General features: G+C 38.6%; 1 protein-coding gene across 1 annotated transcript in view; it reads left to right on the top strand.

The window, feature by feature from the left end:
- Nucleotides 1-15,050: 15,050 nt before the first annotated feature.
- Nucleotides 15,051-17,610, top strand: part of LOC145984479 (chymotrypsin-like protease CTRL-1) — a 97,363-nt gene continuing 94,803 nt past the window's right edge. Inside the window, exon 1 of the mRNA XM_083118138.1 lies at nucleotides 15,051-15,103. Within this exon, the coding sequence (XP_082974264.1) occupies nucleotides 15,056-15,103 (48 nt within the window). The 5' untranslated portion in view covers nucleotides 15,051-15,055. The remainder of the gene's footprint in view (nucleotides 15,104-17,610) is intronic.

Below are 17,610 nucleotides of genomic sequence, written 5' to 3' on the forward strand. Positions count from 1 at the left end.
AACACTGAAGTCCTTGTCAACAACGAGATGGGCGTGCCGTGCTGAAGCTGTTTCTGCAGTGAAAAGGAAGAAATCACTCAAAACAGTCATCAGGGTGATGCGAGAGCTAAAGGGAATGGACTAAAACAACAAGTCAGATCGCTTGAGTTCGTCTTTTGTCTCACAATTCTGCATCCAGTCCTACAAATGATCGTGAAGGTTAGCAAGTTACTCCAAAGTTCAGATGTAAATCTACTTTCGGCTGTATCTAGCGCAGGGGCGGCGCGTGCCTTTCCAGTCAGGCAGGGCACATATTTCTTTTGGGTGGGGAGGGAGGCAGTTAACCTCTATATTCCTCTTTAAGGTTTTTGAGGGGAGTTTCTTGATATGGAGTAAGTAAATTGTTCGAACAATTTGGAATAAAATGTAACATTCTGATCAACATATCTCTCCAAAGAGCATTAAATACTCACTACGTAGGAGTACGAAAAATCAGCAACATATGGAACAAATTACATGAATAAAAAAAAACTCGAATACTGACGTCGGAACCCTATACGCTTGCGTTAACTAAACTTTTGGTAGATACTAGAATGATTAGGAAAATGTTACACTGCAGTTTCTCTTCCATTTTCAATGAATTGAAAGGCGTAGATATTAAAGTTTCTACATGATTCAATGTCATATTCACCAAGTATCCACTAATATCAATGACTAAGTAGGAAGATGATGCAGCGTTAAGTTCAGTTACAACACTTTACATTGGCCATGTAGCCCCAAAAAGTTCCTTTATACTTACGAAGATATTCTGCATGTCAAGTTGCTGGAACACAGACACAATTACACAAATAAATAAACACGTACAGTAACTATAAAATCGCGAAAAACTAATTATTTCATAAGCGACCAATACGCACAGACATGGACGTCCGCAGGATTTTTTCCAGGGAGGGGCAAGCAAGGCAATTTTTTCCAGGGGGGGGGGGCAAAGGACACATATTTTCCTCCAAAATAGTGATGCCCCCTCAAATAACACTGTTTCAGTCTGAAATTATCATGTTTCTTCAACGAATTTATAATAATTAACATAAATTACTGTGATTGAAATGAAATTATGTGTGAATTATATAATTTTTAGGTACACATTCATTTTCCAGGGGAAAACCGTGGCCCCCCCCTTGCCCCCCCTTCCGGACGCCCATGCACACAGACGGAACGCAACGCAAACTCACACACTAACTCTAATCCAAATCTGTATTACAATGGGAAGAAAGGAGCATCTTTTTGAAAATACGAGGGACTATAGGTGAGCCCAACTTAAGAGTTCAGTATGGGGCTTATGGCAACAGCGTTGACGCATGGTGCGCAGTACAAGAAAGCTCCAGCGCGCATCGAGCGTCTGCTGTAGTACATAACTAATTATAACTAATTAATATAACTATAATTTAACTATAAAAAAGTGCAGTCGCGTGGAATTATTATGCATTATTCTTTACCAGATTCACAACAATAAAACACTTAAATTGTGAAAATTCAAAGTGACGTAAACAAGTGCTGTGCAAATTGTAAGGCTCTTTTTTTTAGTTCCGATATCTTTTCTGTTATTGACGATCGTCTTATTAAAATTCTTAGTTTCACAACACTGATGTTCCGACATAATTTCTCAGGTTAAGATGAAATTAAACTTGCAATTTAATGTAATATCAGCACGTTCAGCATCAAATTCCCCATATATTTAAATGGGAGAACAATTGCCCATCAAATGAAAAGCGTGGGGTCACAACAGGAGGTGCTGGCACCTACAATAGTTTGCTTTGACCAGGAACGTACAAGAATGCATGACTTTGTGGGAAGCTGTTCATTCTTGCAGCTGTGGGACCCGAACCAACATGTGTCTCCAACGGGTATCAAACCCGCGACCCCTTGATTACGAGGCGACGACGTTACCACTGCTCCATCGGGGAGGCCTCTTTCACATTTTTCGGTGCACTGTCTCATTTGAAACGGAACACTGTTCATTATAATACCGGCATATACCAAAGAACCCCGGTCGTCGCATTTTAGTTAAGGGATTAGGGTTCCATACCCGGTGGAGGCATATAAAGGTTCGTATCTCACATAAAACCGTAAGTCCGTCCAGTCCCAATTAACATATCTGTGCAGAATAGTGAATTTAAAACTCAATTAATCAATTACTAGAGGTTTGAAATAGATGAAGTTCTGTTGTATTTGTGTGAACAATGATAACAGAAAGAAAGAGATAGACATTGGAAATATTCAATCTAATGTACTCTCGCTTTGTGTCCATCAGTTAACGTTATTGCCTTTCAAGCAACAAGTCCCGGATTAAATTTACTTAGGTATCTCATAAATCTATTCCCTATTTATGCATTTGCGTCAAACCTGGAAAAGAAATGCTCTATCATTTTATGTTCTTTTAATATAATGCTATGGAAGAGCAAGTGAACCGGGGGTATTCTCGCTAGATCCGCCAATGCATACAATATGCCTGTTTTAACAGAAAAATTCCCCAAAACGAGAAAGCGCACACACAAATAACAAATTTCTTGACCTGACCCCAAGACGGAAGCCTATTCACGAACTTTTGCCTGGCCATTCCCCACCCCCTTCCCTCTTCCCAACACGTGTTTGCAGCGAGTGGCAACAGGCGGACGGCTGTTATTTTTGCCTCCCGAAATCGCGCTTAACATAAGAAAGGAAAGCGCATTTTTTGAATGTTCTGAATTGTAATAGTAGGTATAGACCATCAAAACCTTACATTTCCTCTCCTTTTTGCATATTTATTATTTTCTATTCGCATGTTAAGGACTTTTGTTTCTGACAGAATGGGGGTGGGGATCTCAAAAGTAAAAGCCCAAAACAGCCCATACTGAACTCTTAACTTGGGCTCCTCTATAGTTTGTGCAATAAAAAGTGTTGTCAACTTTTCAGGTCGCCGGAACAAGCGCGAAGAAAAGCATTCGAGGGATTTTTTTCTATCTTATTGCTGCAAGCTGGAAGAACGAATGAACTGCCTGCCAAGCGTTGGAAACACTGAAAGGTGAACGAGGCAAACATGAATGGGCAGGGCACCTCGTTCACTGCCCAGAGACGGCTATGAATTTTGCGCTTTTCCATTGTGAGGGGACCGTCCCTTGCCTATGCTACAGCGCCTGTAAATGTTTGGATCAGTCAGTGACGTCACGTCTCCGGGCAGAGCTGAAATTGGAATCTCTCCAACAGGACGGAGAAATATATTAACCTCGCATAGGGTGCATACCCTGTAAGGCTGGTTGCATCAACGTAGGAGTTGAGGGAAAAAACAAAACAAATATTTACGCGTATATACCGATCGTCTCTTCAGATGAACTTTTTATGTTAAAATTGTTTTGGGGCAGTGCTTTAGTTGCCCTTTATGTAGCATCGCCACTGATCTAGCGTCAGATCGCTTCAAAATTCTGTGCAATCCATGAGAAATTCATCTCAATTCATGGATAGTCTGGAGATTTCAATTCCTCCAGTGAAGAGGCGCAAAATTGCAAAGACTCTTGACGAATTAGTCAGCTCGCAGTATTTGTACGAAACAAAGGAAGAGGAGATGAGAATTTCTTCTTATCTCTTTTAGACTCAGTTGTTTGTGGTATTGATGAGAGATTTCGTCAAGAAACTGTTGGGATCATCATTGCCATGGGAAATCTGGTTGACTTGAATGTAACGGATGAAGAAATAGCCGTCTTAGCTAGAACATTCAAATTGTCCGGCGACGAGTTGGCAGCAGAAATAAGACTTCTGAAAGGAAAATCCTATTTACCTAAGGGAAGTTGTTCTTCTGTTACGCTACAGGAGTGGTATGAGTGGTTGGAGAAAGAAGAGAGAAAGAAGATATTTACTGCATACTACTCTGTACTACAGCGCTTTTCTTCTATACCTGTCACAAGCAGCACGTGTGAGAGAGCTTTCTCCAAGCTTATCCAAGTTAAAACTAAATTAAGAGCAACTCAGAAGCAGGATAGATTGGAAGCCCTGCTCTTGCTATTAGTGGAACAGGAAAAGGCTTCGTCTATTTATGTAAATGAAGTTATTGATGAGTTTAAGAACATGTACCTTTTGACAGACGTCTCTTGCTATAGATGACGAGTATTTTGATGTATTTGTTTGTAACATTTATGAATTTTTTGTGTGTGTATAATTTCTATGCAATTTGATTATTTTTCTACTACATATATTCAGAAATTTTCAACACTGTCATTTAGTGAATTTATATTCCTTTACAAAGATCAGTGCAATTAAAGAGCCAAGTAATTGTATTGCAAAATATGCTATTGAAAAGGTACAAGACTTCATTTTTCTTTTGTGCACACCTAAATATAAAGTTCTAGCTACGCAAATACATCACGTACGAGAAGATCAAGTGTTATGTATATTATACAGTGATCAGAGGCAAGGCGTCCAGTCATCGGGAGATGCGGTGATGATAAGGCAAAATAATAAAATATATTGCACTTTAAATATTTTCGAGAAGTAAAAAATAAGTCAGAATATTCGCATATTTGTGCGAATTAGTGAAGTGACATCATGAAACAGCTACAAATACGCAAGAGATTCTCTAAGCTTAGTGCATCAGAACGAGAGCCATCATGCCCAACCGTCCCGCTATGTTTCCTATTGAGTGGAATGATATCAGGGGACCAACCTTATCGCAGAATTATTCGAATCCAAGGTCCATCGACCGCAAGTATCCCCCGTTCTTGTAGGTCTGGTCACAAGGGGCCCTTTTTTCAGCACCCCTGTTTACAACCACGGCAGTGTTTCTGTGAAGTCATCAAGATGAAATTTCTCGGAGTGTCTGCTATTTCCAGCTCTTGTTTTTAAGAGAAAAGACACGCATTGAAGAGCATCTCAACAAAACTTACCCAGAATACATGAAAGTAATGGTGCATAGAAAAAATATATGTGGGCAAAAAGAAAAAAAATACCCATTGTTAAAGGTACTTTCTACTGTTACGGCGGGCGCCCTACATGCTGACAAGGGAAGGGGGGAGGGGGACACCCAGCAGACCAATCGGAGAAGAGCGGTGGCGCCGAGAGTTACGACGCCGAGTGGAGGAAGTTCTGCCCACACATCGTTCTGCAACGTTTCTTATCGCGCTGCATTGGTCGCTTCCCCGCTTACATTACATGGCGTAGTGGTAACGTCTTTGCACTATAGTCAAAGGGGTTCCAGGTTCGATACCTAGGGAAACAACAACTCAAACTTTATGCATTACGTTTAATCGTGACTGCGTTAAATAAAAAAAGCCAACGATAGACTAAGTGGGAAGCGAACCCTCGACCCCTTGGTTACAAGACACCAAAGTCAGCCATCTTGTTTTCACCATGGACTTTCACGTATTTCTTCAATTGGGACTAGTTTTCATCAGGTGTACAGCTTCATTAGAAATTTAAACTGCAATGACACAAAGTTTCATTGTAAAGGATTGGAGAAAAGTAAAATTATTGATCATATTTTTAATACTGAGAATGTGATTGACCTTCAAAGTATAAAATGTCCAAAGATGCAAAAACTTAAAGTGTACCAGGGTGGGTGTTGCGTGTATCACACAAACAACAACTTTTCATCTGAAGCTGGTTGCGCTTTCAGGAATCTTCAACGACATATTTCATGGTACACTTCTGTTCACTAAAAGTGGCACACTCGTTTGAGTTGAAGTCCAGCTTCGTAGGCGATCGTGTATGGCAGTACAGCCGAAGTAAGTGTATGGAAAGCAGCAGTGTTGCTTACTATCAAACATCTTAACCACATGCAGAGATTTTTTTGTCACTCAGACTAAAAAAAAAGGATTAATGGAAAGATTGCAGCACAGCTTAAATATTAATTAACTGGACTGTCCACGTCTACAATGAAAGTAATGTAAATGCAAAAAATTCGTGAAAAATATATTTAAAAAATGCATTTTTGACTTTCGTGAAGAAGTGGTTATCACAATGCGTTAGAATGCCAAGGCCGCAGGTTCGAATTTGGCCTGAGCATGGGTGTTCTTTTTGAGTCTCTTTTCATCGTTGCGAGTAGCCGAAAATGGAACAAAAGCAACACTAAATAACGAAAAGAAACAAAAACGCAATTAGAATAAGCATGGCGGAAATAGTGCTGTTGTAATTCCTTAAAATGATTCAAAAAACGAAAGAAAAGAAATCTTTCGGAAAAAGTGTTATCCTAGCCCGGGAGATAGCTTGAAGAATATATAAGCTCTTTTTCCCATCCAATTTGGCAAACAGCATCGCAAAGTCTGCACTGAATATACGATGGGAAAAATAATAGAAATCCCAAAGCAAGAAGAGTTTATGTCACAGCCAGGGAGGCACATGAGAGGAGGTAACTCCCCCCCCCCCCACACACACACACATCAGTCATCCAGGCTATTAACAATAAGTCAATGGTTTTCCTCTCGTTTAACTTTAACAGTAAATGGAATTCTTGTAAAATAAAAAAATCTTGGACTTTCCTTTTTTACACGTGCACGTTGGTTTCGTAATGGAGCACAAAAATAGAATTATGACAATCCAGAATAATGACTAGTTAAAAAATAATATAATATATGTGCCGTTGGTTAATAAGATTCGTCGTCACATAGCAGAATCTGCTATATTGAGGGAAACTAGATGACTATGAACATTTACGGGTGGAAACACGAACCTTCCACAAAAGCACGACTTCCCAAAGTCTTCATTCATTTTCATGCACAAGCTTGACTTGTATTCTGTCAGCAATGTGCACAGCATACAAATGTGCAAAGCATTCTTGCCACTGATATTTTTTCTGTCAGATAACACATTAAAGACGTTAATACTCTATGGAAGCGAGATCATGCGAGCAAAGAAGCTGATAGGATGAAATCCCTGATTTTAATCCTTTCGCTCAATTCATTCACTGTTGCTTATCGTATTTTATACCCATGCATTAGAGACTCGTTCAGTTTTATTCGGAAATATTCATATTCTGATGGCGACTTTTTCCTATCTGTCTATTGCGTACTAAACATTTCATCATTTTCCGCCAGGGCCTCCCTGATGGCGCAGTGGTAGCGTCGTCGTCGCCTTGTAATCAAGGGGTCCCGGGTTCGATACTAGGTGGAGGCACATAGTGGTTCGGATCCCACTTTAAGCTGTATGTCCAGCCCCGATTAGCCATACTGTGCATAAAGTGGACCTAAAACACCAAATATGTCAGTCAATCAAAGTCATATTTCGGCAGAAAGAAAATGGTAGTGGCAACCTTGAATGTTATGCGGGGCTGCAAGCATACAAGATAAAATTTCTGTTTCTTGAGAGTTTGTAGATTTGAAATCAGACCTAAATGTACAAAATGTTATCAACAAAATCGTTCACGTTGATGTTCTGTACATAACGTGAAAGTTCGCAGGTCGTTCACGGCAAAATCTTGGTTACATGTATATCCACATACGTATATGTTATTTAAAATCTTTATTGATTGAAGTGGGTAGATGGTATCCCCTCAGGCTTGGAGACTTTATGCAAAGCATCCCCTCAGCTACCCCCAAAGTTTAAAAGTAACTTCTCCCACTAACAATTTTCACTTTGATTGTTGATCTTTACACATTGGTATTCTTAAAGTATGAACATCTCATACAGCATGGCATGTTGCAAGGTAATTCTTTTAGAGAACACAAATACAATGAAGAGAAATGAGAAAACAATCTACATTAACTCTTATGTGTAATTTACCTTGCTCCTTTTGCGTAACAAAGTTGTCAATCACATCCCCGAAATCGAATTTTTACGTCACATAACTATGGCCAGAGAGTATTGTTTTGGAAATAAATTCCAGTGAGTGGAGAGAAGTTTCAGTCACTGCTCTTGAAGCACCGAGATATTTGTATAAATTACACATGTAGTCACTCCAAATAAAAAATTAGCAATTAGAGAGGGGATGCGGTAATCAGGCACCCTTTAAATAATACCCTTGAGAAGCATTTTTACTTTTAAAAAAATAAATGCTGGACAAATAAAAACGGACATCTGAATTGCAATTACTTATGAATTAAGCTCTCAGTTAAATATTGAACAATTAAACATTCATTACTGAACATTTTCCATACTTTTCCGTTTATTATTTATTTACTTATTTATTTATTTACTCGTATATACTTAATTGGAACACCTAGTAGGCTCACAATCAATTTCATGAACTTTTGTTTTAATTTGTTGATTTTCAATTCCTGTTGATGTTATTTTGTTTATATGCTCTAATGTCTATAGAGCCATGCATTTTGGTTCATAGTAACCATAGTAACAGATATTATTGACATTGTCATTGTTGGCGTTTTTCTTGCAAGTGTATTGTAAGTTTGTAGCTTAAAAATGAGACGTGAAGAGGTAGTAAAAGCAGTAGCTCTTCGTGATGATGGTGTCTTACTGTGCGCTATATTGTTAGGGTGCTAAATATAGCACGAAGTACTACCCATGAAGTTCTCAGAAGGTATGATGCAACTGGTTCCTACGGTAGAAGACCGGGTTCCGGTCGGAAACGAAGCACAACGCGAAGATCGTTTCATGCGTATCGACTTCAAATATTGTGGCACAGAGTTTGAGAAATGTTCATAGAGCTGTGGTTTCTTCACGAACAGTTCGTAGAAGACTGAATGAAAGTGGTTTATCATCTTGGAAGTCGGCTACAGGTCCCAAGTTGTTAACACGTCACCGAAGCCAAGACTGGAATTTGCTACACAACACTCACATTGTAATGTGGAGCAGTGGGAAAAGGTTTTATTCTCCGATGAGTCAAAATTCAACCTACGTTCATCAGACGGGCGTGAACATGTGTATAGAAGACCTAATGAGCGTTATGAGCAATGTTGTTTCGTTGAAATAACACCCTTTGGAGGCGGTGGTGTCATGGTCTGGGGAGATATCTCTTTACAGGGACGTACAGAGTTGGTTCTTGTAGAGAATGTGGCAATGACAGCTCGCAGGTATATTACAGAATGTTTGGCAGATCATGTAGTACCATATGCACCATTCATAGGCCCGGAGTTTGTTTTTATACATGACAATGCGCGTCCTCACATTGCGAATATTGTCAAGGAGTACCTGGACGAAGTTGGGATTACGCGATTAGAATGACCACCACAAAGTCCGGACCTAAATCCGATAGAGCACGTCTGGGATCAACTGAAACGACATATCAAAAACCGCGCAATAGTTCCAGTACTCGTCCCTATTCATTTGTGTTTGCTGTTCCGGCTATTGACTGAAATCACTTTAGACACTCCCAATATTACTACTACTACTATTAAAATATGTCAATAACCTGACTACCCCTACAAGAATTTCTTTCGACGTCTATGACTATGTACTACACAAATGTACTACCGACCGAGAAAATGCATTGTAGTTTTTGAATACCCATTCGTGCAAAGGCACGAAATATGCCTAATGTGCACAATGCTAGTAATCATACACATAGCAATAAGACATATCTGACTACAGACAAGAAACCATGCGACTTGTGTTCATTTACCCCTCAACAAGCCTGTGTAGCGGAAACCGAAGAAATCGTAAGTTGCCGGTCACTTTCATGGAAAGTGCCTGCTTTTGTTCTTCCATTTTTTCTTTAACTTGTCACCTGTAAGCAACCTGTATTTTATGTACGTATTCTTCTGTATCTAATCTTTACAATGGTATAAGATACATATTACCATTTTCGTTGAATAACCCTGTCACTAAGAACAAAAGGTATCATATCCTTAGTGGTGCGTTTCCAATACTAACTGCATGGGGAAAGTACGGACAGCGCATTGTATATTGCCAGGTATAGCGTTGCTATGGCGACAGCGCCGGAAGTGACGTTCACTAGACCAGCCTATAGCGCCTTTCTTCAGTCTCTTCGTCTGTGTAATTTCTAGTAACTCGGATTTTAAATTAAGTTCGTAATGTTCACATTGTAGTAAAAAATGTTAGCAACCTGAAATTTTTGTATTTTCGATAGAATTTGCTCACCCAATTTTCAGAACTTCTCATCGGACGGAAATGTATGGGCGTTTACCGTGGAAAAATGTTGCCCCCCCCCCCAGCCCTCCGTTTGACAGATTGACCCTGACAAGTCTTGCGATGACTGCTTAAAAATGTCACGCTTAGCCACTGACAGTGGTAGCTAGCTGCAAAATTTATATCTGTAGTCTAGCTGTATCGGCGCTACATTTTTAAAATTGTAGCCGTAGCTTCACTATAAAATTCTTTTAGCTATAGTTCTTCTCGACGTTTTGAGGTAATGTTCTTTATGTGACAACGTCTACTATTACACCGTCCCACTTCCACTGAAATCGTGAAATCATAACCCGCTACGATCCCAGGGCGGTCCATGGTGAAATCGTATCGGGCTATGATGAAATCGTATCGGCCTATGGTGAAATGGTATCGGCCTATGGTGAGTTCGTATGGGGCTAAGGTGAAATCGTAACGGACTATGGTGAAATCGTAGCGGGATCTCGTGAAATGAACGTAGTTCAAGTTTCGGCCGCCGTAGCGCTGCTTGCATTCTGTGTTGCCATCGTCATTCATCCAGGAAATCTTAACTTCCAAAACATGGATCGTACAGTCAATGGCAAACATAATGGTACGCAAATTGTCCATAACTATTTTCATTGTTTTTTTTTCCACATCCTGTTTCGTTTTAAGGAATGGGATTCTGTTAATGCAAAGCATATGTTGTCCTCTGCCTATTGACTGATATTGATAGATTGAATAAAAATGATGGTGGACAATTCTCCTACTATTTCTTTTGCCGTTGATTGTACATGTTGCACACACACAATCCAAAATCATCTTACTTTGTGCGCAAATATTTCACTGGTTCAAAATGGCCATTTGTTGTTGGAAATTGCTCTATTTTCATTAAAGAATGGAAATAAACTTTCACAGATTATTTCACTCAAAACTTGCGAACGATCAAGCTGAATATTTTTCAGTACCGGGGAGGGGGGGATCAAAGTTCGTTTGGGTCCCCCTTATATGGGGCCCAATGTATAACTTTTAACATTACTTCATTTTGCAACAAAATTTTTATTTGTGTGAAATTAATTTAAGATTATTTGTTAGGTCCTCATTTCCTCAGACTCCGAATTCGAATTATTTATTTCATTTAAGATTTTTTTAAAAAATTCACACCAGAACTTTGCCTTCAAAGAGGTTCTACATTACACAGAATTCTCTTCTGGAATCAATCATGTGGCGTCTATCACTGAATTTTTAAAGTGCCAACATGTTTGTGCGTTTACTCTCAGTATTTCTTCTTTCGAACATTCAGTAAATTATGTAGTATGTTATGATTTAAACTTTTATAGGTATAGCATCCTCTTCTTGTGGTGGCCTTCCATCGAATATGAAACCTCTTTGCCTAACAGGATGCCTCGGCAGTTTCTAACCAAATTTAAGGACAATGCAGCAATATGGACTTGTTCTCTTCGCTCTTGAACTTGTGAAGAAAGAGAGCAACGGAACGACTTCTAGACTGTAGAAAGAAAACACGGTTCTTGGTCTGCAAATTGCTATGCTTGAATTGTAATATTTAATCACGAGCACCTTTTCAATCATAAAAATACTCATTCTAATATTTAGAAACTATGTGTATATAAATCTTATAATTTCAGTATTTTATTTCACTTCATAATTATTATTATGTTATTCATTGTTCCAGATTACTAAATATATATGTGTACTAAAGACAAAAGCAACAAACATTAGATACCTATGTTCAAAAATTTATACGTAAATTATTCTCATATACAGGGTGTGGCAAAACAACATCAACAACGCTAGTAGTATATATTGATTCCTTCTGCGGAAGACCTTGTCCAAGGCCAATCGATACCATAGCCTATTTTGGCCAAAATAAAGCTATATTTTCATATCGTCTGGTGGATTTAGCTAATTTCTAGGTGTAGCAAATTATCTAACCATGCTACGAATTCTAAAACCCTCGTACTAGGGTGATTAATACAAAATACTCGTATTAGGGTGATTAATATTAGTAGACTATTTTAGTCAAAATTAAGCTATAATTTTATATCTTCTGGTGGATTTAGCTAATTTCTAGGTGTAGCAAATTGTCTAACCATGCTACGAGTACTAAATTCTTGTACTAAGATTTTTGAATATCTAGCTTGTGAATTCTACCCTCAGAGTCATGTGACACTCTGTTGATTGGTTGAGAGTTATTTACTGCTTTGCTTATACCTAAGGTAGTTTCTTAAATATTATTTTGGTTACTAATACTTTTGTGGCATCCTATGTAAGAGACTAATTTATACTAGTCTAGTAAATTAAACAACTAAAATTGTTCTGTGACTCTTTCATTCTTCACATCACATCTTGTCTGCAATAAGAATAACACTACATAAAGTGTTGTCAGGCGGAGGCTCATAGAATTTACATACAATCTTGATATTAGTTCTGTCATTGACTACCACTTGTTTTCTTTTTCACGTGTTAACATTATATTTTTCAAAGCATTAATAGCCTTGCCTATCTTCTCCATTGCCAGTTCATCTTTGTCAAATTTTCCAGTACTCAGGTAATCTCTTGCCAAGAGACCTAATTCAATTTTTTCTGAATCTCCTACGTCCTTAGTAGGTGGTTGTTGGAATACTAGAGTAGTATGAATACTAGAAAATGGTGTAGGAGGAAAATCTGCATAATTTCTAGCAGCAAGTGGCACCAGCTCATTTATGAGATTCTTATTTTGTTCTGTGACACCCTTAATTTCTCTACCAAGACCACTGATAGCATCAATAATTGATTGACCTTGACGTATGTGTTGTTCATAGTATCATCTATCATCATATTTCCAGACGGGTCATTCCACATCAAATCAACGCAAAAAACTAAGATTTTGACACCCACCAACTCGGATTTCGATGAAATTTGGTATACATCTTTCCTTTACTGTTCAAAGAAACCCCCTAAATTTTTTTCAATCTATCTCAAACGGTTGTATCAGTAGTTTCATATCAAGAAAGACGACGAATTATGAAATTATAAATGTCTTCCAATACTGAAATAGGCCACTAGAAACAACGCAACTTGCGGCAGTTCCCACGAATAAAAATAAAAATTAATAACGTCCATTCTGAATAAAGGACAAACACAAAACACCATACATGACTATAATAATAATAAATTATTATTATTATATTTTTATATATTATATATATTCGGGCGTTTTAATTTGACTGTCATCAACAATATTTTGTCGCCCCCTTCCGCTCCATCAGTCACTTTTTCCTCGCGCCGTCACTGTAGCTATGTGACTGATAAAGGCCTCATTACAGTGTACTAGGGTGAGTTAAGAGTCCTTAACACCTCCTGTAAAATGTAATGGAGTTATGCTTGGAACAATGGATAATGGTAGAAACATGTTAGGCTCAGGCAGAAGCACAGTTGTGTGTGCCAAGCAGAGGTCCGCCAACTCAACTCAAACATTTTCAATACAAAACAGCCCCCTCCCCCACTAACCTAATCTCCGATACTGCTTCCTCGTGGTTTCCATAGCCTCCATATACGTATACAAAGATTCACGGCAATCCGTTGGTTCGAACGGGCTCCAGAGGGCTCTGAGTTGAGCTGTTGGCTGAGTCCACTTTATGCACGGATAGGCTAATCGGGACTGGACCTACAGTTTACAGTAGGATTGGAAACACTGTGGGCCTCGACCGGGTATCGAACCCGGGACAAGGAGGCGACGTTACCATTACGCCACCAGGGAAATTCCTGAGAGGGCTCTGAGTAGGGGAGTTTAAATTTTAACCACCACATTTGTATCTGGTAGTGAATATTTCAAATTTCTTCTTGTCAGAATTTGCTTCCCTATGGTCTCCATAGCATCTATACCAAGTTTCACCGCAATCGGATGCTTCAAACGGGCTCCAGAACTCGGAGATGGGGAATTTTAATTTTGATCACCAAGCAGGAATGAGTTGAGTTGGTGTTTTAAGTCCACTTTATGCACAGTAAGGTTAATCGGGACTGGACCTACAGTTTAAAGTGGGATCCGAACCACTATGTGCCTCCACCGGGTATCGAACCCGGGACCCCGCAAGCAGGAATGAATTATTTAATTAAAAATATGTAATTTATACATTTTACACAGTTAATATTAACCAATTCATACTATAAAGTAAGAAAATGATGAAGATGTAATATGTAATTGAGAGCTTCCGCGTAGTCAAATGGCTAGTGGTCTTCCCTTTAGTTCGAGCGGTCTCGGGTTCGATTTCGATGGAAGCCCCCAAAGTTTCGGTGTTGACCCAGGATTGTGTGGATATTTAAAGAGCTACTTGAAAAGTAGCAGCAGGCTCCGGTCTCGAAAGCCAGAAAACAGCGGCGTGGAACTCGACGTGCTGACTATGTATCACCCGATGGAGAAGCTACTTAATTTTCAGGTTCTGGCCCTTAGAGGGCTGTTGCGCCATGGAGAATATATGTTTGACTGAAAATGTAGTTATTACCATTTCATAATGCTTTATATTTGTTGTGGTCTGGATGTAAATTATGGGAGAAGCTGGTCTCATGATTTACTTGCGACAATACCATCGCACGATGTAGCAGCTGTAGTTGGAGAAATGCCATGAGCTAAATGCAAAGGAGGAAAATGTTCATAGACGGGAAGATATCATCAAGTAAACACTGCTGTTGTTCTTGAACTTGTAGGTGGAGGTGACTGTATGGAGATCACATTAGAGATTAGATCGTTACGTAGAATAGATAACATGAGCAACGAAAGTATTGCACAAAGTGGTAAACAGTATTTGGAATACCTACACTTTGTTAAGCTTGAAGCAAGAAAAACAAAAATGTTTTCATTGTAAATTCTTCCTGGATTAGGAGGCACGAGAAAACTTAGAATGAATTCATATTTGCTAATTCCCTTGAGTGACTCTAGCAGAGTTTTCCTTAAAGCTGTTATAATTTATAAATCATTACACATGTTTATCTCTGAGATGGTTAATATAAATAGGGACTTTCATTTAGAGAGGGGCCAGTCTTTGTATTTGAACTTACAATGAAGACATTTCTAAGCTTTGCACTGCTTTGCCTTGAGGCAATTCAGGTGAGTTGGTTTATTTTTTTATTTTTTTTTTGCCGTGTCACTCAAGAAAGTTTATGTACGTTCAGAGGCGTCGCCTGAAGGGGGTTCACGGAGCACACGAACCCCCAACCGAAAACGGAAAATTTTCAATTTGTTTTCTTTTCTGCAGAATAAAACACTACATTTCAATATACTTATTTTACAAAGCTGCTATTTTCGTTCATAAAGTCTTCACAATGCTTAAAATTTCCCAATTTCCTCCGACTGTTGACAAGAAAAGCTCAACAGGTTAGGCAGCGAGAGCCCGAGGCACCTCTGGCGCAGTGAACTCCCTCTGCTGTATTCTTCCCGTTTTCTATCTACCTCGACGGAAGAAGCCGAAAAAAGCAAGGGGGAAAACTGGGTATCGGAGCACGTGCCCTTCCGAAAGAACACTCAACTGATGGCAGCAACTTTCGGAGAATGCCGAAAGCGGCCGAGGTACGTACAAGGTATTTTATTTCTCGTTTCGCTTAGCTTCTGTATTGGAAAAAAGTAAGCAGTCGTCAATATATTATAATGTTTGCATGTATTGTTATAGTAATTCCTAAGATCTTCGATGTTTAAGCTTAATAGCCTATCTTTAATGTCCAATACATTTCTCCAAAAATTAAGGGCGGAAATTTCCTCAACAACGTTACAAATCCTTGTCCCGCACTCACAATTGTTGCTTAATCCTTCAGATAATGTAGTGAAATGAAAAAGAAAGAAGATGAAGACACTGCTAGTAGAAACTAATATTTATCCTGGCACACACGTAAGCGAGTATTTGAAAAGAAATTATAGCCTAATTGTTATAAACTCCTACAGGTAAATTTTAAAACAATAATTTTAAGTTTAGCGAAATGCTTGATTGATTGATTGATTTTCTTTATTGTATTTCGCTTTTTGTGCCACTCTCGGCTAATTTGCGAAGATAGGGATGAGTAATGATATGATGAATGGACACTCACAAACATCCATGCCAGGCCAGGATTCGAACCCAGGACTCCTGGCGTCGTAGCACGATGTGCTAACCACTCCGCCACGGGGGCCGGTTCACGAATTGCAATTCGCATCATGAAGTTTGAGCATTGCCAGAGACTTACTTACCAAGCTGCTGTGAAATTACAAATGGCTTTTGAAATTTAAAAGAAAGAAACCAAACATATTCGTCGATATCAGGGTTAGTGGAAATGGTGGAGGTTAATTCTTAGGAACAGGCAAAAATAATTTCCAATGAGGAGAGAAGTAAGGCATTTTAATAATTAAACGGAAAAAATGTATTGTATACCTTAATAATGTTTACTTGTTTTTGAGGGCATTGACGGACGAGGAGGAGGGTGTGTGTGTTAAGTGGAAACTATAATAATTCACAGTACATGAAAATTGGTTGCGTTTTGTAAATGGATTTTTGGTGGGCGTCGTGGCGGACTTGCTAGCACAGTACAAGGTTACAGGTTCTTATTCTTCATAAAACATGAATTATTATAATTTTTTATTACTTTATTGTTTTACTTTAGTTTATTATTTTTTCCTTGTACTCTAAAATTTATTAACGAAATATATTCTGACTTCACTAGAACAGTTCTGTACCGTTCAAATTTGTATAACTAAAATATAAATTATATTTATACAATTAAGGAGAAAAGGTTTATAAAAAGCAGAGGAATCCTTAACATTCGCAGAAAAGACGCCCAAGCTTTATTTTATTTATTATATATACATACATACATACATACATACATATATATATATATATATATATATATATATATATATATATATATATATATATATATATGTATGTATATATATACAGGGTGTCGCAAAACTCTTTCAACAACGCTTGGGTGCTGGTAGATATCATAAAAACAAGTAACTTTTCCCTATAAAGTTTACCTCAAAAGCGCTTAGTTTCTACGCTATAAGCGCTTAAAATCTATCCTGTACGTATGCAACCCAACACAGCAAACGCTTGCTCTGACATAACTACCAGGGGCGCGTGGCAGGGTTGCCATTAGCGTTCCTCGTTAAGAGAGACTACTTCAAAACAACAACCTGGGAGTCTTGCCTGAGCAAAATCCAAAATATTAATGATACTTGCGATGTTGTAAGAAGCATTGACAGTATTTATAAACGGACCAAGACAAATAATGGACAGCCTGAAATTCAAGATTACGAACTCATTCTAAAATATCTCCATAATTGATTGATTGATTTGGTTTATATTAATTTGCTTTTCTGCCACCTTTGGCTAATCGCGAAGATGAGGATGATAGCTATGATGAAATAACAAATGGCACCATTGTCTAGGCCAGGATTTAAACCCGAGACACCTGGCGGCTTGGCGATCTTTGCTAACAACATCACCACGGAGTGTTTCGTGTATCATGCAATATCAACAATTGCAAGGGACACGTAAGATACGGGAAATCCACTAACGAACAAATGTAAATAATGCGCAAATGTGCAATACGAGTGCCCTTTACAGTTCAGCGCTTGACATA

This window comes from Lepisma saccharinum, chromosome 2, assembly GCF_977018435.1.
Source record: "Lepisma saccharinum chromosome 2, izLepSacc3.1, whole genome shotgun sequence".
Classification (NCBI taxonomy): Eukaryota; Metazoa; Arthropoda; class Insecta; order Zygentoma; family Lepismatidae; genus Lepisma; species Lepisma saccharinum.